Below are 20,965 nucleotides of genomic sequence, written 5' to 3' on the forward strand. Positions count from 1 at the left end.
GTGTGTGTGAGTAGTGGGTGCAGGTCTACAGCTTTAATGGAAAGCTTGCCTTCTCCTCTGTCTCATGTAGCGCGATGATTTGCTCTCGTGCATCTCTCTCTCCCCTTTGGCACATATGGTAATGCCCCACTAGTTGGGCTACTCAGATGAACATGTACAGTTCTGGGGGACCGGGGTTTATGCGCGTTTGCCAAGGCAAGAGCCTTCTGAACAGGAACCGGATTAGCTAATTGCTAATCCCCCACAGGTACACACAGTTCCATCGCGAGAAATTGTGAGTTCGGAGAGTTTTCTCGCGTGAAAACTCGTCCAATTCACAGGGGAACTGTCCCATTGCGTGCGGGAGCCCTTGGGACACGCGTAGGCGTGTTCGCTCCGCTAAAAACGATCCGAAACAGCGAATTACAGCCTGCTGTGTTTTTCTGCAGGTTTAGGGTTTCGCACCTAAACTGCAAGGGAACACCGGGGGAGCCTCGTGAGAGCCTTGGGATGTGTGTACAGGCTTTTGGGCATCCGACAGTGAAAAACAGGGAATTACAGCCCGCCGAAATTCTGTGACAGCTCACTAGAAAGCTTCCAGATAGCGAGGGAATCCGTCCTAGACAGGTGCTTTTGACCTACAAGGGTTTTTGCGCCGTTATGCTACCAAAATCAGGTCAAAAACCTGCATTTTCAGCCCTCGCCAGGTTTGGACAGCTTTGTGAAAGCTTGTGCTAAGTGGTCGGATCGTCTATCTTAATTTGAATAAAGAAATACCGAAAGGGGCGCCAATCTTTGGGGCCTACAGGGTGTCGGTCTCGTGTGCGCAGTGACTTCTAGTCGCTGGACGCAACTGTGTTCTCTTCCCTTCTCAATGCTCTATGTAAAGTTAACAGGTAATTGAAATAGTACCGCCCTCTACGTTGTACAGGCCGGTTATATGGTTCCATCAACGGGATAGTCACTTTTTCTTCAAAAAGTGCAGCGTGGATTGTTGTGGGTGAAAGCAACACAGAGCTTGTCGTTATGGCAGAAAAGAGAGACCAAGTACTTGAAGAGGGATCTTCCTCACATGGCACGGAGAAAGTTCCTTCAACTCTTCAAGAAGAGGACAGGTTGTTTAGAACTCAACTACGTTGCTGCATGGACATGTTTCAGCAGTTGGCTAACAACCCAAGGATGCAGGAGTTCTTACAGGCTCCGACACAGGGTTTTCAGCCTCCTACACAAGGCACGACTGAGCCGTTGCAGGAAAAGGAGATTTCCAATGCACAGAGGACTCATGATGCTCGAGGGAAAGCCCATGTGGTTGAGCAACTAGCGGTGTCCAATGATCCAAAGCAACTTGCTTTAGCTGGACAGGAACCGTTTGTGAATGGTCAAGGGAGTAATGAACACGCTATGCGTCAGACCCTTCCATTACCTAATACTTATCCTGGTTATTTTGGAGGTGGTTCAGTGTTTCAAGCTATGGCTGGACCTTCCACACGTTATATGCCAGGGAATGTGTTCGGCACAATGCAAACAAGCATGGGTAACCCTATGTACGCGAACATGGGTGTCCAACCGGGTTTTCACGGTGCCTACGGCCAGTTTCGAGTGCCTAGAACACAATTTGGTATGGCTGGTTTTTCGCAGCCATACGTACAAAATGCAGATATGACAGGTAAAACAGTTGATGCGAGTGCTGGAATGAACACTCATGGAGCACCACTGTTATACAGGCACCTGTTTATGATAATGTGGCTCCTATGAGTCAGCTTAAGGATTACAAGGAAGGTGGGCAGGGAGTGAAGTTTGAAACTTTCAGAGGAACTGAGGATCAATTAAAGGCTTTGACCTTCATACACCAATTCGATGCAGCTTATGCTGGAGTAAACTTCACGGAATCTTCAAAGATACACAAGGCTGCCACTTTCTTGAAAGGGAATGTGCTTCAATGGTAGACCGCATTGTTGAACCAGGGTCAAGCCCCAACAACGTGGGTCCAATTCAAACAGCTTTTTGCGCCTGCAACACTTTTGAAGTGGATGTGATGACAGAATGGCACGAGTTGAATGCTAAACAGTGTGCGAACTTGCAAGAGTACAATAAAAAGTTTTGGGCTGCACTATTGCCAGTCACCCCTTACAGGTTTGTGCCATTGTCAGAACAGATTGAGAAGTATTGTTGCGGATTGCCCAAGAAAATCAGGGACTATTGCACAAAGACTACTGTCATGAATATGTTTCAGTTGATAGAGAATGCAAGAGTGGCCAGCAATCTGTCAAAGGGAGATTCCGATGGATTTAATAGCCACAAGAAAGGGTCCCAGGGCAAACAGTTTTCAGCCAAAGGCAATGTTGCAACAAAGCCTTCCACAAAGAAGCCCTCCACTGAAGAAGCTGATACGTCCAAGAAGCAGTCTAAGTCTTCTTCGGGACGAGGACAAGGACAAAAGAGGCATTTTTCTGGCAAAACTTTTGAAGAACGGAAAGCTCTTAGGGAGGCCAAGAAATGCTACATTTGTGAACAAGAAGGACATTTTGCGAATGAATGCCCACAGAAGAAGTCACAGGATAAGGATGACAAGTCAGACCATAAAGGGAAGAAGCCAAAGCCAAGTGCAGGACTTGTTCAAGATTTGGTTGGAGACCAGCCAAACACAGATGCCACGGAGCTGTGCAGAGCTTGGGGCAATGTTAGAGACCAGACAGTGCTGGTTTTCTTTGATCCACGAGCCCGTGCAAATTTCATATTACCAGAATTGGCATCAAAGTTGGGCATTCGTGCAAAGGAGATGGGTATGACAGGGGAAGCAGGTTTGGCATGCCCAGGTCATTCAGAGCCCATTACTCCCATTTTGGGGAAGCTTCGTCTGCACATTCAGAGCTATGTGGATGCGGAAGAATTTCATATTATGCCACTTGAGGGCTGTGATGTGTTACTGGGTATCCCATGGTGTTACGGGTTGCATTCTATGGTGGATACTTACAACAAAAAGATTACCCTTGTACATAGAGGAAAGACTCATGTCCTTAATGTAAAGCTTATACGTGAGTCTGTTCCAGTTGTTTCTGCTTCTGCTATTTCATCTGTAATAAAGAATCATCTTTCTACGTACTTGATCTTTGCAAAAGAAGTACCTCGAGTTGTATCTAATTTGTCTACCCTAGATAAAGACAGGTCAACTTTTTTGAGTGGTTTCAGTGATTGTTTTTCGGACTCTTTGCAAGGGGAGTTACCTCCTGAGAGACCTGAGGATCATACTATAGATCTTGTGCCAGGTTCTAGTCCACCGAATAGACCACCATACAGGGTTAGTGCAGCCCAACAGAAAGATATTATGAGTCAGGTCAACGAGTGAAACCGGCCTGTTCAATCCAAAAAGGGCGGTAGACTTTACTTCAAACCTTGATTTAGCTTTCACCCATTATTAGTCATCTATTATATCTGCGCTATAGTGACACAAGAGAGGGGAATGGGATACAGATGCTAGAATGCACCTGTATGAGAAGACCGACACCAGATTGGCCCCTAACTTAGGCGCCCCTTTCGGTATTTCTTTATTCTTTAAAAGAGGGAATAAATGTTGTGGATCCCTACAAGCTGCCCCGCACAAACTTGGCTGAATTTCTACTGTTCCGGCCTGATTTCGGCAGCATAACTGTACTAGGACCCTTCACAGACAGTATTCCCACGCATTGACTGACTTTCCCGACGCATACGGACACTTTGCAAAACCTGGCGAGAATCTGCAGCACGCTGAATTCTCTGTTTTCAGCCCTGAAAATGCGCCAGATCACCTGTACAGCCGTCCCCTTGCGTCCCCGAACCTCCTGGGGGTATTAGGGTCCGTTTAGGGCCAAAACCCTAAACCTGCAAAAATACACAGCAGGCTGTAATTTACTGTCTCGGGCTCCGTTTCGCGTGCCGGTCGCATCCTTAGCAAGTCCTCGAGCTCCCGCACCTGTAGGGCTACTTGCCCTTTGAATCGGACGAGATTTTTGGCGTGAAACCTCTCCGAATTCACCTGTACCTGCGGGGGGATTAGCCGCTAGCTAATCCAGTACCTGTGCAAGAGGCTCTTGCCTCGGCAATCGCGCATGAACCCACACAACTGTACATTGGTCAAATGAAGAGCCCACTAGAGGGGCATAACATACTGCCAAAGGGGAGAGAGAGGGCAGTGCGTAGCGTGCAGGGCATCACTCCTGGCACCGCACTGTGCATAGGAGGGAAAGCAAGCACTCTATAGCTCTTAACCTGTGACAAAAGCTGCAAATGAGCCTCTCCCAGCTTAAAATTCAGCGCCAACTCTCTCTTGCATTAGAAACTGCACCAGAATGTGCCACTTGGCACATTTATAAGCATTTTCCCATTTCGGGGTTGCCGTCTAAAAATATCCCAACCGGTTGCCCAGTTGACTTCACAGCAGAGTAAGAAAATGTTCCCCTTGTCATTCCGGAGATAATGACGTCAACACATTTTCAGGTCCCAAAATAGCAGTTCCCTAAATTTTAGGAGATGCTGCCATTGTATCTTTCTAGGTCATCCGACCCTCTTTGTACACTGCGGCCACATCCAGAACTGAAATGTAGCCTCTGTAGCAAAGGATTCCACTTTGGCTAGTCAATGACCCCACTTGGCTAACCATAGTCCTTGTCCAACCTTAGTGCTCTCTTGCCCTCAGGCCTGGACTCCCTCTGGACAGTTCCACACTAGCTATGCAATGCAGGGCAGTTAGATTTCCCGAGGGGTGTTTCCAAAAAGTGAAAGTAAATAGATAATAAGAAAGAAATCAACAAAAAGGATAGATAGTAGTCACACGCTGGTGACATACCCCCCTCTTGAAATCTCAAACGTCCTCGTTTGCATCTATGTCGTACATGCTTACTGTCAACACTGATGTATTCAACACCTGTCGACACATATACGACACATACATGCTCATTGTCAACCCTGGTGTATTCAACACCTCGTCGACTCATGTATTGCCTGCGTGTGAACCCTGTCCCAATGACATAGTGGTAGCTTCGCACTCTGCCATTGCTTTGAGTCACTAACTTTCCAATGACAAAATGGTAGCTGCACATTTTGCCACTGTCTTATAGTACACGTTGGATCCCGTAACACTTTCGAGCATACCCAAACCGACAGTTTAAGAATGCAGTTACACATGTACTCTTCAATAGAAGCAATCATTGTATCCTTGACAAACTGACAAGAAATACTCACTTCTATAGGACTAACCAAACTTTTGGACATTCCATAAGAGCAATTGCGAAACTGACAATCTGTACAGCTCTAACATTCATGTAACAGGTATTTCATTTGAGCTCACTTTAAGTACCATGTACATCATTTGTTTCAGAAGCCATTGTCACACTGACAATCCATTTAGCTTTGAAACTCAAGGGGTCAAGGTAGATTGCAAATCGAAGGCTTCCAGGTAAAGTGATAACACAGTTGGTGACTCTGCAAGTTCACCTTCTTCCATCCACTTAGCATCCATTGGTGGATAGTTTCTGAACTTTACCAAGTAACGCCTCGCAACCTTGCCTTTCACTTTCCTTTCTTTGTGTGCCAAAATCTGTTCAGGGACCAAGATCTCGTCAAGTTCCTCGACTTCCGGCTGATCTTCAGCTGGCATATCTTCTGGCACATCACCCACATAGGGTCTGAGAAGACTCACATGAAACGCATTGTGAATCTTCCAACTGTCAGGCAATTTCAGCCTATATGCAACATCACTGATTATGTCGCATACTTGAAAAGGCCCATAGTAACGCATGCTGAGCTTTGGAAACAGTCTTTCCTTGCCCTTCATCTTCTTTAACCTTGCCTTTTCGAAGCGTAAAAGCACCCAATCACCAAGTGAATATACCACTTCACGACGGTGACGATCAGCTGCTTTCTTTTGCTTTGCCTAAGTCTTTTCCAAGGCCACTTTGACCTTCTTGTACATTTCATCCATGTCCTGAACATACTTATCTGCTTCAAATATCTTGTCCTTTGTATGCAGTATGGGAGGAACTTTCTTGCCACCTTCAACTATCTCAAAAGGTGCCTTGCCAGTTGATGAATGCATTGTATTATTGTATGCATACTCCACCAATGGCAAATACTGCTCCCACTTTCCTTTATGCTCTGACACATAGCACTTCAGCAGATCTAGGACAGTAGAATTTGCATCTTCTGACTGCCCATCTGTTTGAGGATGAAATGACGAAGAGAATTTGAGCGTGGTGCCCATATTCTCAAACAAGCCTCTCCAGAACAAACTTGTCATGCGTGGATCACGGTCGCTAACAATCGACTGTGGCATGCCATGATACTTGAAAATATTGCTCATAAACAAGCGTGCCATCTGATCTGGCTTTATCTTCTTCCTGACAAGAATAAAATGAGCCTGCTTGCTGAATCTGCAAATGATGGTCCAAATACCATCCTTTCCTGTCTGCGTTCTCGGAAGATCAAAGATAGAATCCATAGCAATACTTTCCCATGGTTTATCTGGAATAGGTAGTGGTTGCAATAACCCTGGTGCCTTTTGCCTGTCAAACTTGACCTTTTGGCATATTAGGCATTCTCGCACAAAGGCATCCACATCTCTTCTCAATGTAGGCCAGTAGAAGAATGTCTCAACCGCTTTAACTGTAGCATCGATACCACGATGCCCTGCATACGGTGGGATATGACTCTCTTCCATAACTTTGCGTCGCAATGGCTTTGTGACACACAATCTGCCATGCATCATCATGAACCCATCTTTGAGAAGATAGTGTTCATGACGTTGTCCATCCATTAGTTGCTCGAAGACCCTTGCAAAATCTTCATCATTTGCATACTGTTCTCTCATATCATCAAGTTCATGATGATAAGGAATCGACACAGCTGAAATTTGTGGCTTCCTTGACAAGGCATCAGCCACAACGTTCTTCTTGCCTTCCACATGCACAATCTGAAAATGGAACATGGACAAGATATTTGCCCATCGCATATGCTTCTCAGATAACTTTGTCTGTGTCAAGAAGTATCGCAAGGTCTGATGGTCCGTTTGGACAACGAAATCTGCACCTAGCAGGTAGTGTTTCCAACTTAAGAGCGCATGAATCACAGCCAATAACTCTTTCTCATAGACCTGCATGGTCATCTCTAGCCCTTGCAAAATTCTGCTCTCATAGGCTACTACCCTGCCATCCTGCATTAGCACTGCACCAATGCTACTACCACAGGCGTCACACTGGACCACAAATGACTTCCTAAGATCTGGCAACACAATGACTGGATCTGAAGTCATCTTTTCCTTTAAGAGATTAAAAGCTGAAATCTCTTTCTGTGTCCATCTAAAGGTGACTGCCTTCTTTTGAAGAGCATGTAAAGGTGAAGCAATCTCAGCGAAATTTCGGATAAACCTTCTGTAATAGGAGCATAGTCCCAAAAAGCTTCGGACATCATGCACCGTCTTCAAATTTGGCCATGACTTGATCGCTTCAACTTTTGCAGGATCCATTCTGACACCATCCTTTGAGACAATGTATCCCAGAAAGTGAATCTCTTCCAAAAAAAACTCACTTTTCTTTGCATTGATGAGCAACCTATGACTGCGTAGCTCTTTGAACACAATGGCCAAGTGATGCCTATGCTCCTCTTCATTCTTTGAGTAGACTATCATGTCATCAAAGAATGTACCAACAAACTGCTGGTGTGGACGGAAAATTCTGTCCATCATCCTATTGAACATAGCAGGAGCATTTGTGAGACCAAAGGGCATCACTAAAAATTCGTAAAGGCCAAACGTCGTTCTAAAAGCAGTCTTGTGCACATCCTCTAATCTAATGCGGATCTGATGGTACCCACTCTTTAGATCTATCCTGCTAAACATAGCTGCTCCTTCTAATTTGTCCATAATATCATCAATTCTAGGTATAGGGAACCTATTCTTGATGGTATTCTTGTTCAGTGCACGGTAGTCGATGCACATATGCCATGAGCCATCCTTTTTCTGTACCAACAACACTGGAGAACAGAATGGAGATGAACTCGGCTGAATCAGCCCCTTTTCTAACAACTCCTGTACTTGGCCCATTATCTCTTTCTGCTGAGCCGTACTAACCCTGTACGGAGGCTTATTTGGTGGGCTACTGCCTGGCACCAAATCTATCGCATGGTCCTCGGGTCTCTCTGGCGGTAATTGAGACGGTAATGAATCGGAAAAAAAGTCACTATACTGTTGTAAAAATATTGACCTTTCTTTATCTAGCACAGATAAATTTGATTCATCACAATCTGACACTTCACGTGCAAAAACCAAGTACGCAGAAAGATGCTTTTTCATTACAGAAGTAATAGCAGAAGCTGATACAGTAGGAATAGACTCCCCTTTAAGCTTTACATCCAGAATGTGAGTCTTTCCCCTGCTCTGTACAGTGATCTTTTTGTTGTAGGCATCCATGATTCCCTGTACACGAAACAACCAAGGAATACCTAACAACACATCACATCCGTCCAGTGGCATGATGTAAAATTCTTCAGCATCTACATAGGACTGGATATGTAGACGCAACTTTCCAATGATGGGCGTCACAGCCTCTGTATGGCCAGGACATGCCAAACCTGCCTCTCCTGTATACCCCATCTCTTCAGGCCTGATTCCCAACTTTGAAGCCAATTCTGGGGAAATAAAGTTGGCTTTGGCACCTGGATCAAAGAAGATAAGCACTGTTTGATCCCTGACCTTTCCCCATGCTCTGCGAAGCTCACTTGCATCTGAATTTCGCTTGTCGCCCACCATATCTGGCACTAGACCAGCCATGGGCTTCTTTCCTTTCCTTTCCTCCTTGTCTTCAAGATCAGCTGGCCTTTTCTTTGTAGGACAGTTTTAAGCAATCTGGCCAGGCTGCTCACAAATAAAGCATTTGTTCTCTGTCCTCAGGACCTTCTTTTGCTCTTCTGACTTGCGAGGAAAACGTCTTTTCCATTTCTTTGCTGGTCCTTTTTCTGATTCAGCCGTAGCTTTGTCTTTCCCTGCGTTGGCTGACTCCTGAGTCCCTTTAGGAGCCTCATTGGGAACGTGCTTCTTGGCTGAATTTTTCTTGCCTGATCCTGCCTTGACGCCAATGTTAAATTCACAATCTTCTCCCTTGAGCAAACCATTGCCAGTGTTTGCTACCTCGATGAGCTGCATCAAAGTAGTGACTTTTGTCTTCGTGCAGTATTTTCTCAATCCTTTGGGTAGGCCACAACAGTATTTTTGAATCTATTCTGTCAATGGCACAAACCTATAGGAAGTTACTGGAGGTAGAGCTTTCCAAAACTTCCGATTGTAATCATCCAGATTTCTGCAAGTGGCAGCATTTAGCTGGTGCCATTCTGTCATGACATCTGCTTCAAAGTCATCAGATAACCATGCTGCTGCAAAAATTTGCTTGAAGTAAATCCATGTGGACAGAGCTTGCCGTTGAAGCAATAAAGTTGTCCACCATTGTCCCGCATTCCCTGTCAAGAAAGTGGTTGCCTTGCGGACCTTTGAAGCCTCTGTAAAGTTTCCCCCTGCATAGGCCTTGTCAAACTACTGGAGGAATGAGAGAGCCTTCTTCCTGTCATCAAACCCTGTAAAGGTCGTGAATGACACACCTTTGCCACCTTCTTTGTACGGAGTTGGCCTCTCTAGCGGCGTTAAATTGTCATATGGTAGTGACTGAAACATGGGAACACTATTAGGGTTCATCTGTGTTCCTTGGCCGCTATTAACTTGACCTGGAAATGCCATATTTGGCTGCTGATTTGTAATTCCAGCCATACCAAAATTTGCCTGTGGCATCCCAAATTGGCCCTGAGTGCTTTGAAACCCTGGTAGCATGCCTGTGACACCATACATGGAGTTAGGCATCATCGTTTGAGCACCCCCGAACACTGTTCCTGGCGTGTAAAACTGATTTCCAGGTGCATGACCAGCCATGCTCTGGAATACCGATCCACCTCCAAAATAGCCAGGGTGTACTGAAGGTGGTGGGAAGAACTGTTGCATAGCCTATAGGTTGCTTCCCTGCCCATTAGAACCAGCTATAGGCTGCTGAAAGGTGGCGGGCTGAACTGGTACAGCTTGAAAAGCATCTCAGCCACCTGTTCTTGCACCTTAGGCATAGGTTGTGGAGACTGCATGTTCTCCGTCAAGTGTACAGGTGTTTCCATTATTGACTGTGCGGTATGAATCACCTGTGCTCGAGCCTTAACAGGCTTTTGAATATGATCCAGTGACCCAACTTGCTGAGACGGAACAGGAGGTTGCAGAAAGGCTAAAAACCTCGGGTTCTGCATTACTTGTGTGAACATAGCCACAGCAGTAGCCAACTGGGTCCTGAATATATCGTCATCTGTTTGTGGTGGTCTTGAGGACTCACCCACTTCATGTGTCTGTTGACCCTGTGAAGAGGAAACCTCTTCAGTCACATCATCTGGTCTGTCAGCCATAATTGCAATTCCCTGTGTCTGGTCTATGATCCCCTGTGTCTTCAAGCCCAATCTGACCAAGGCTCACTTCTATGGGAAAAAGTGATTTAATCCCGTCGATGGAACCATGTAACCGGCCTGTTCAATCCAAAAAGGGCGGTAGACTTTACTTCAAACCTTGATTTAGCTTTCACCCATTATTAGTCGTCTATTATATCTGCGCTATAGTGACACAAGAGAGGGGAATGGGATACAGATGCTAGAATGCACCTATATGAGAAGACCGACACCAGATTGGCCCCTAACTTAGGCGCCCCTTTCGGTATTTCTTTATTCTTTAAAAGAGGGAATAAATGTTGTGGATCCCTACAAGCTGCCCAGCACAAACTTGGCTGAATTTCTACTGTTCCGGCCTGATTTCGACAGCATAACTGTACTAGGACCCTTCACAGACAGTATTCCCACGCATTGACTGACTTTCCCGACGCATACAGGCACTTTGCAAAACTTGGCGAGAATCTGCAGCACGCTGAATTCTCTGTTTTCAGCCCTGAAAATGCGCCAGATCACCTGTACAGCGGTCCCCTTGCGTCCCCGAACCTCCTGGGGGTATTAGGGTCCGTTTAGGGCCAAAACCCTAAACCTGCAAAAATACACAGCAGGCTGTAATTTACTGTCTCGGGCTCCGTTTCGCGTGCCGGTCGCATCCTTAGCAAGTCCTCGAGCTCCTGCACCTGTAGGGCTACTTGCCCTTTGAATCGGACGAGATTTCTGGCGTGAAACCTATCCGAATTCACCTGTACCTGCGGGGGGATTAGCCGCTAGCTAATCCAGTACCTGTGCAAGAGGCTCTTGCCTCGGCAATCGCGCATGAACCCACACAACTGTACATTGGTCAAATGAAGAGCCCACTAGAGGGGCATAACATACTGCCAAAGGGGAGAGAGAGGGCAGTGCGTAGCGTGCAGGGCATCACTCCTGGCACCGCACTGTACATAGGAGGGAAAGCAAGCACTCCATAGCTCTTAACCTGTGACAAAAGCTGCAAATGAGCCTCTCCCAGCTTAAAATTCAGTGCCAACTCTCTCTTGCATTAGAAACTGCACCAGAATGTGCCACCTGGCACATTTATAAGCATTTTCCCGTTTCGGGGTTGCCGTCTAAAAATATCCCAACCGGTTGCCCAGTTGACTTCACGGCAGAGTAAGAAAATGTTCCCCTTGTCATTCCGGAGGTAATGACGTCAACACATTTTCAGGTCCCAAAATAGCAGTTCCCTAAATTTTAGGAGATGCTGCCATTGTATCTTTCTAGGTCATCCGACCCTCTTTGTACACTGCGGCCACATCCAGAACTGAAATGTAGCCTCTGTAGCAAAGGATTCCACTTTGGCTAGTCAATGACCCCACTTAGCTAACCATAGTCCTTGTCCAACCTTAGTGCTCTCTTGCCCTCAGGCCTGGACTCCCTCTGGACAGTTCCACACTAGCTATGCAATGCAGGGTAGTTAGATTTCCCGAGGGGTGTTTCCAAAAAGTGAAAGTAAATAGATAATAAGAAAGAAATCAACAAAAAGGATAGATAGTAGTCACACGCTGGTGACAACGAGCTTTTAGAGAAGGGGCTGATTCAACCCAATTCATCCCCTTTTTGTTCGCCTGTACTCTTAGTGTAGAAGAAGGATGGTTCATGGCGCATGTGCATTGACTATCGCGCCTTGAATAAGAATACTATCAAGAACACGTTCTCCATACCGAGGATAGATGACATTCTTGATCGGCTTGAGAGAGCGTCATTGTTTACAAAAATAGACCTAAAGAGTGGGTACCATCAGATACGCATTAGGCTAGAAGATGTCCATAAGACTGCGTTCAGGACAACATTTGGTCTCTATGAGTTTCTTGTTATGCCATTTGGTCTCACAAATGCTCCTGCCACGTTTAATAGAATGATGGACAGAATTTTTAGACCACATAGAAACTTCGTGGGTACCTTCTTTGACGACATGATTGTCTATTCGAAGTCTGACGAGGAGCATAGGGATCACTTGACTGCAGTTTTCAATGAGTTACATAAGAACAAGCTACTCATTAATGCGAAGAAGAGTGAATTCTTTTTGCAAGAGATTCACTTCCTTGGGCACATTGTTTCAAAGGATGGGGTACGCATGGATCCGCTAAAGTGGAAGCAATTAGATCATGGCCAGACTTGAAGTCCGTACATGACATCCGAAGCTTTCTAGGCTTATGTCCCTACTACAGGAGGTTCATCCAATATTTCGCTGAGATTGCTTCTCCACTCCATGCACTACAAGGAAAAGGAGTTACTTTCAAGTGGACAGCCAAGGAAATTTTAGCGTTCAAACACTTGAAAGAGAAGCTGACTTCAGATCCGGTAATCATTTTGCCAGATCTTTCAAAACCTTTTGTGGTTCAGTGTGATGCGTGTGGCCATAGTCTTGGTGCAGTTCTAATGCAGAATGGCCGAGTAGTCGCATATGAGAGCAGAATTCTTTTGAAGACTGAAAGGAACTTGCAAGTCTATGAGAAAGAATTGCTGGCAGTAATTCATGCTCTCACTAGTTGGAAACACTATCCGCTAGGGGCTGATTTTGTTGTCCAAACGGATCATCAAACCTTGCGATATTTTCTCACACAGACGAAGTTGTCTGAGAAGCACATGCAACGGGCAAACATTTTGTCAATGTTCCATTTTCAGATTGTGCATGTGCAAGGGAAAAAGAATGTGGTGGCTGATGCGTTGTCACGAAAGCCCCAAATTTCAGCAGTGTCAATTCCGTACCATTGTGAACTCGACGAAATGAAGACACAATATGCTAAAGATTCAGATTTTGCAAGGATCTATGACCAGCTTGTTGATGGGCAACATCATGAGCACTATATGCTTAAGAATGACTTTCTCATGATGCATGGAAAGTTATGCGTTACTAAACAGTTACGGCCAAAGATTTTGATGGAAAGTCATGCTCCACCTTATGCCGGGCATCGTGGAATTGATGCGACAATGAAAGGGGTTGAGGCATTCTTCTATTGGCCAGCTTTGCGTCAAGATGTTGACACATTTGTAAGATCATGCTTAGTATGCCAAAAAGTCAAATTTGACAAACAAAAGCAATCGGGATTGTTGCAGCCATTGCCGATCCCAGATAGGCCATGGGAAAGCATAGCAATGGACTTTATCTTTGATCCTCCAAGGGCGCAAACAGGCAATGATGGGATTTGGACTATCATTTGTAGGTTCAGTAAGCAGGCCCATTTCATTCCTGTGAGGAAGAAAATAAAGCCAGAACACATGGTCAAGATATTTATGAGCAATATCTTTAAATATCACGGGATACCTCAGTCAATTGTCAGTGACAGGGATCCACGTATGACGAGTCTTTTCTGGAAGGCATTGTTTGAGAACATGGGCACTACGCTAAAGTTCTCTTCTTCGTTTCATCCGCAAACTGATGGACAGTCAGAAGAGGCAAATTCTACTGTTCTGGACCTGCTCAAATGTTATGTGTCAGAGCACAAGGCAACTTGGGAACACCATCTTCCATTGGTTGATAACACTGTGCATACGTCAACAAGTAAGGCACCATTTGAGATAGTGGAAGGAGGGAAGAAAGTCCCGCCCATTTTGCAGACTAAGGACAAGATTTTTGAGGCAGACAAGTATATGCAAGATATGGATGAAACATACAGGAAGATAAAGATTGCTCTTGAGAAGACTCAGGCTAAGCAAAAGAAAGCTGCTGATCATCATCGTCGTGAACTTGTATTTTCACTTGGTGATTGGGTGCTTTTGCGCTTTGAAAAGGCCAGGTTAAGGAAAAGGAAAGGCAAGGAACGCTTGTTTCCTAAGCTCAGTATGCGATATTATGGTCCTTTTCAGATTTCAGAAAAGATCAACGATGTAGCTTACAGGTTAAAGCTACCAGAAGGCTGGAAAATACATAATGCTTTTCATGTCAGCCTTCTAAGACCCTTTGTTGGTGATGTGGTAGAGAATATGCTTGATGAGGAACAACCCGAAGTGGAAGAATTGGATGAAATCCTTGTTCCTGAACAGATATTGGCACATAAAGAAAGAAAGGTTAGAGGAAAGGTTGCAAGACGCTATTTGGTGAAGTTCAAGAACTATCCATCGTTGGATGCCAAATGGATGGAAGAGTCTGAATTGCTTGATTCCCCTCAGCTATTACAATTGTATCTTGAAGCCTTTCAGATGGAACCCACAGTGACTTGACGTAGACTTTTTGGAGCAAGGCAAGAGCATGGTTCATGATGCTCAAGAGAGTAGTTAAGCAATTGTATCTACTCTTTCCATACAGAATTTAGCTAGAGAAGTTTGTGCTTCAGAGTACACTAGAAGGCTTCTATGTTGTGTCGTAGCCAGGTTGGTGGGATTGTTTAATCGTCCAACGATACATTTCCGGAAGCATGTATATCTTGGATTCCCATCATAGAATTTATGTGATATCAGGAGATACTGCATGTATTATTGGCATGCAAGCGAGCTCGCTTGCAGTATTTCAAGGGTGGGGTGTGTCACCAGGAGGTGTATTTTTCCTGTTGCCTTTCGTAAATAAGTACTAGATATTTTTATTTATTTTTATTTTTACTTGTTTTCCCCGGAACCCTTGAAAAGGTGCAAGTGGACATTGCATGGCCAGTGTGAAACAACCGCGGCCGAATAGGTTTCTCACAGCGGGAGTCTGGGTCGGTCAGTCTGGGACTGGTCGAGCCAGTTAGCACTGAATTCTGATGAGTATGGAAGTTTGTGTGCGCCAAATGAAGTCTGGGCCACTCGGAAAGTCACTTATAACTTTATAAGTCAGTGGGAACTAGAGAATTAACTCAAAAGGGGCAAACTAGACACATGGCGGCTCCAGGCAGTTTTGCCACTTCCAGCATGAAGAGGGGGCGCCCAATTTGAGAGAGGAGGCTGATTTTTGAACATAAGTGAGCTACAGTGTGTGTGAGTAGTGGGTGCAGGTCTACAGCTTTAATGGAAATCTTGCCTTCTCCTCTGTCTCATGTAGCGCGATGATTTGCTCTCATGCATCTCTCTCTCCCCTTTGGCACATATGGTAATGCCCCACTAGTTGGGCTACTCAGATGAACATGTACAGTTCTGGGGGTTTATGCGCGTTTGCCAAGGCAAGAGCCTTCTGAACAGGAATCGGTTTAGCTAATTGCTAATCCCCCACAAGTACGCACAGTTCCATCGCGAGAAATTGCGAGTTCGGAGAGTTTTCTCGCGTGAAAACTCGTCCAATTCACAGGGGAACTGTCCCATTGCGTGCGGGAGCCCTTGGGACACACGTAGGCATGTTCGCTCCGCTAAAAACAATCCGAAACAGCGAATTACAGCCTGCTGTGTTTTTCTGCAGGTTTAGGGTTTCGTACCTAAACTGCAAGGGAACACCGAGGGAGCCTCGTGAGAGCCTTGGGATGTGTGTACAGGCTTTTGGGCACCCGACAGTGAAAAACAGGGAATTACAGCCCGCTGAAATTCTGTGACAGCTCACTAGAAAGCTTCCAGATAGCAAGGGAATCCGTCCTAGACAGGTGCTTTTGACCTACAGGGGTTTTGGCGCCATTATGCTGCCAAAATCAGGTCGAAAACCTGCGTTTTCAGCCCTCGCCAGGTTTGGACAGCTTTGTGAAAGCTTGTGCTAAGTGGTCGGATCGTCTATCTTAATTTGAATAAAGAAATACCGAAAGGGGCGCCAGTCTTTGGGGCCTACAGGGTGTCGGTCTCGTGTGCGCAGTGACATTCTAGTCGCTTGACGCAACTGTGTTCTCTTCCCTTCTCAGTGCTCTGTGTATAGTTAACAGGTAATTGAAATAGTACCGCCCTCTACGTTGTACAGGCCGGTTATACCTTCTCAGCAAGACCCCCAACAAGACACCTAGCGTGTTTGCAACAGGTGACCCCAAGCGTTTTCTGCAACAAACACAGCTAGCGTTTTTCAGCAAGATCAGCCCCTGGCGCTTTGCATTGCAGATCAGCCCCGGCAACAACAGGACAGCAAAAGCCTAGCGTTTTTGCAGCAGCCCCAAATTCAGCCCTAGCGTTTTTTGTTTGCAGATCAGCCCCTAGCGTTTTGCATTTGCAGGCAAACCTGGCGACAGTAGGACTCACCAGATCAGTAGCGTTTTTGCAGCAAGACACACATCAGCCCTAGCGTTTTTGAGTTTGCAGAGCACCCTAGCGTTTTTGCAAATTCGTCGCGACAAGACCACAGAAGCACCAGTGTTTTCAGTTTTCAGCATTTAGAGACAGCAGAACAAGTCCCGAACCTAGCAGATCTCACCTTCCCGCAGCAGAACCTCGCCGCACGGTCAGATCCAACGAAGTTTGCAGATTCAGCCCGGAAAACGCAGAATTCAGCATCTGCGTTTTCAGCATGTTGTCGTTGCATCGTCATCATCGCCGTCGTCATCGACATAGAAGCATTATAGAGATTTGTGCAATCAATAGTAGACCGCTCTCACCATAGAGAGTGGGGCCTTCGGAGGAGGGTTTTGACAACATTCTGGTGTCGTATTCTTCTCTCTCTATCTCTAAGTCTCAACACCTTCATTCACACTGTTTACCACTTGGTTTGTGTCCATTGCACTCTCTCACTAAAGGAACGGAATCTTGAGCACAGTTCGGAGCACTCATCTTGAGCAAAGTTCAACATTCACTTCCGCTACACCTTACAGTTGTAGAGGCCAGTTATATTCCTTCTCGTAAATCAGCCCTGTGTACGACGTTCGTAGGCTGAAAACAGAGGAAAACAGCAACGTGTCGCCATGAAAACAATATCTCCGTGCGATTCTTCGCGATGGAACTCGCTACTTGGTCCTCACGACATCTAGTGCGCTAGGGGCAGCCATAGCAATCACTGGTGGCATCATCTTGGCGGCTGAAATCTGAGGGAGCATGGGCTCAATTCTAGCGCTGGCTTTTCTGGTACCTGTGAGTGAGAGAGTCCGCTTTTATAGCTCGCAGCTGGCATGAATAGAGGGGAGGGGGTCTTCCCGGCAAAAATAGGGCAAAGAGGGGGCGCATAGAGAGAGAGAGAGAGAGAGAGAGAGAGAGAGAGAGAGAGAGAGAGTGGGGGGCACTAGGTTTTTGCTGCTTTTTTTAATCTAGTGGCTGCCCACTTATTAAGTGGGCGGCCGACCATTTGATAAAATAGTTTGAACCTGCTAAAGTAAAAACTTATAAGCTGAAAACCATGCTTACACAATCACAACGCAGGCGTCCCCTGGATCTAGTTTCATGCACAGATGCAATGCTAACATAGACCCCTTCATCAGAAAGCATCTGCTTTCCCAAAAAGCAACCCGCTTTCTCATAAAGCAACTACATTCTATCAAAGTTTCCTCTGAAACCATCTCCATTCAAGTGCTTGCCTCATTTCTTGTGCACAATTCTAACTTAGGCCGGAATACCTACTGACTATGGAATATTTCCTTTCCGACGCTCCCGTCACCCGCCCTGTGACGCATCAAGAATACCCATTACCTAGTCCTTTCTCACCGAACTTACAATACAATCTCCTTGGCGGTCCTCTATGTCACCCATCCCATGACAGATCAGAGATGCCTGTTCCGGATGGTCGAATACGTCTCAATGCTCTATGTGTCACCAATCCGATGTGACGCATCATAAGTACCCGTTCTTCGTGGCCCTACATATGTTCCCGTTCACAGTGCTCTCATCGTTACTCTAAATGACGCACTAGAAATATTTGTACTCGGATGTCTTAAGCGAGTAAAACCCTCTCACTTATAAATCCAATAATTCATTTAGAATTACTTTCCCTCATGTCTCAAGCGAGAAAACCCTCACTTATGAATCCAATAATTCATTTACAATTATCTTTCCTTCAGATAAGCTAATTTAGCAACAAGGCTATGAAAACATGACAAACGAAAAGGTTTTCATGAGTTGGCAAAGTTGGATGATATTTCCACTGGCATAGATAAACTCAAATGCTCAGATCCTCTCCACCATAGCAGTATCGATCAATCGGATGTATTAATGCCTTTGACATTAAAAACCATTGTAACGTCATTCACTAACTGAAACGACTAACAAAACAAGCATTTAACATGCCAAAACATCTCACCTTACCACTCTTTCACAATTACAGATCTTGTTTCCTCTACCCACCAAGAAGAAAGATTAGGAAACATCTGCAAAATGACCTTTATCTAATACAACGTGACAGGTTTTAGAAACACCATCACTCACGCAAAAGCCACGGACAATTTGTACGCTCAAAACTTAGTAACGTAGCAACAAAAAAGCAATAATAGACTTATAGCCTTGAAACTCAGAATAAGTCGGGATATCATACCTACTTCACAGCTGCATTTTTGCAGATGTTGTCCCTAATCCAACGCTTTGAGCACTATAGCATCCAGCACATTCTTACCAGCATCTATATTGTACATCTTTCTATCACCTACGGTATGCATGGTCACAGGTTCGAAAGGTAAATCAAAGGCAACACCTGCATTAGTGACTTTATCTGAACACACTCGATGTCTTTGTTCCCTGTTGTTTTCAATCCATGCTTTTGGATTTTCGTAGTCCAGCCTAACTGCTACTTGACGGCTCTGGTTCAGACTATTCATAAACTCACTATGTGATGCCAAGGAATGTAAAGATTCTTTGTTTCCTCCACCATTGATGAAAGCATAGGCAAAACTGCTGTGATATTTTATTCCTGAAGAGAGCATGCAATCCAAGGGTCCATGAGAGCTGAGATAGGATACACAATTGTCAGTCCCTACGCGAGTCTGGTCGCTTCTAGAAAGTATGCTGAGACTTGCAAAGTCAATTTCGGCATATGTTTCTAGGTGTGTAACTCCCTCTGTATCTTCATCCAGCAATACATGCAGTGCAACTGCCTCTGCAAGAGCAGCACCTTCCTCATCCAATCTCTGCTCCTCTTCCCTTTTTCTTTGCTTTTTCTTCTCAAGCTCCAAGCGAATAGCTGCTGATGTAGCTAACGCCTTTTCAAGCCTACGCCTCTTTTTTTCCACCTGCTTCTGCCTATCTCTGTCCTCTTTTGCTTGTTTTTTCTTTTCCTTCTTCGAACCTAATCCTGCTGCAGCAAAGGGAGAGGATCCAGGGCCTTGCAATGACAAAGGATTTTCTGAGTGATGCATTACTACTCACTTCAAAGTTCTTGACTGGATTGAGAAAGGTATCCAAGAGCTGACCCCTGAGTGAAGAGAAAACATGCCTTCATAGGTAGTTTCGAAAAAGATGTTTCACTTAGGCGGGCCCTCGGGGTTATTGGAGATCAGACCTGTCAACTTTGAAAGTTGCCTTGGAGTAGGTATAATTGGAGAGCAGATCAAGAGGCTTGTGAGTATTCCCTAAACCAAATCCACTGAATAATTTCGCACTTTTTGCATATGGTGTTGCCATGCCCAGAGAGCCAGCGATTACCATGGAGCAACACGCTAATTGCAAACTAAAGGACGGAACCCCTTCTAGTTTTGATACATTGTGGCTTGCCCAGAAAATACAGGAGGGGATGATTCAGCAATCAGAATGACATTGGGGAAAAGCGGGTGCAAAAACCTCAAATAAGGGAAGCGAAAGCAGAAGAGAATGTTGCAAAAGGTTCGAACTTACAGATGTGATAAAAGCTTCATAATGTTACACAAGACCACCTGACTGTAAGGAGATCCTCAGATCAAACGAGGGACGCTAAAGGTATGTCTACCATTATACGAAAAGCTCGGCACGCCAAGGCCGGGTCTGAGTAAACTGCTGCTTTCCAGTTGTTGTGGGCGACGACGATGGAAAGGAATCCGCAGAAAAGAGGTCGCTTTTGAGACGACAGCTTAAAGCCTGAAAGCTTCTGAACCCTTATCTGGTCTCTGTTGAAAACTGGTCACATGATGATCGCACAGGTCCATGTGCTGAGGTTTTGACACGGCGTAACTGGAACACGGCACATGCTTGCCACCGGCTGACGTGGCCCCCCAATGATGGAAGAGCCGTGTCACACCACATCATACAAGTAAACTTTGTTGGCAACTAGAGTGTTTCGTTAGCCGCATTTGTATTGAATTGAAGTCGGTCCAAGGGTAAGAGAAAACAAGAACCTAGAAGAGAAATTCTGAGAGAGAGAGAGAGAGAGAGAGATAGAGCTTGTGCTTTGTTTCCACAAATCCTATTACCTTGAGTTAACATAATCCTATTTTGACAACGCGATGATCTTCATGTCCCAATGTTGATATGTCTAAATATGTTTTTAGATTTTAGATTGTATCAATTCTTTGAGTCAATCTCGCTCTATTGTCTGAATTCTTGTCATTTGTATATGCCACTTCAACATTTCTCAAATGAAAAAAAAAACGTCAAATTCTATTATTTGATGCTATAAATTATGTCTTAAGATATTTATTAATTGGGAGGTGAGACATTAAAATGAAGGAGAGAGAGAGAGAGAGAGAGAGAGAGAGAGAGAGAGAGGGAGGGAGATTTTTTTATCAAAGAGTGCTTGATTTTTTTTACTTGA

The 20,965-nt window shown here is 45.1% G+C and overlaps 1 protein-coding gene across 6 annotated transcripts in view; it reads right to left on the reverse strand.

Moving 5' to 3' along the window:
* The window catches only part of LOC147448123 (uncharacterized), an 85,164-nt gene extending 64,783 nt beyond the window's left edge, over positions 1-20,381 (reverse strand). For 4 of the 6 annotated variants that reach the window (XR_015189681.1, XR_015189680.1, XR_015189679.1 and 1 more), the window contains exon 1: positions 18,782-20,379. Coding sequence is in view for 3 of the 6 variants with exons in the window: in XM_086523988.1 (XP_086380114.1) it covers positions 18,816-19,598 (783 nt within the window). In the remaining 3 variants the exon portion in view is untranslated. Of the gene's footprint in view, positions 1-18,781 lie in introns of all 6 variants that reach the window. The other 2 variants (XM_086523989.1, XM_086523987.1) reach the window with 2 other exon arrangements.
* Positions 20,382-20,965: the final 584 nt, after the last annotated feature.

Source organism: Adiantum capillus-veneris, chromosome 11, assembly GCF_014529385.1.
Source record: "Adiantum capillus-veneris isolate H3 chromosome 11, ASM1452938v2, whole genome shotgun sequence".
Taxonomy (NCBI): Eukaryota; Viridiplantae; Streptophyta; class Polypodiopsida; order Polypodiales; family Pteridaceae; genus Adiantum; species Adiantum capillus-veneris.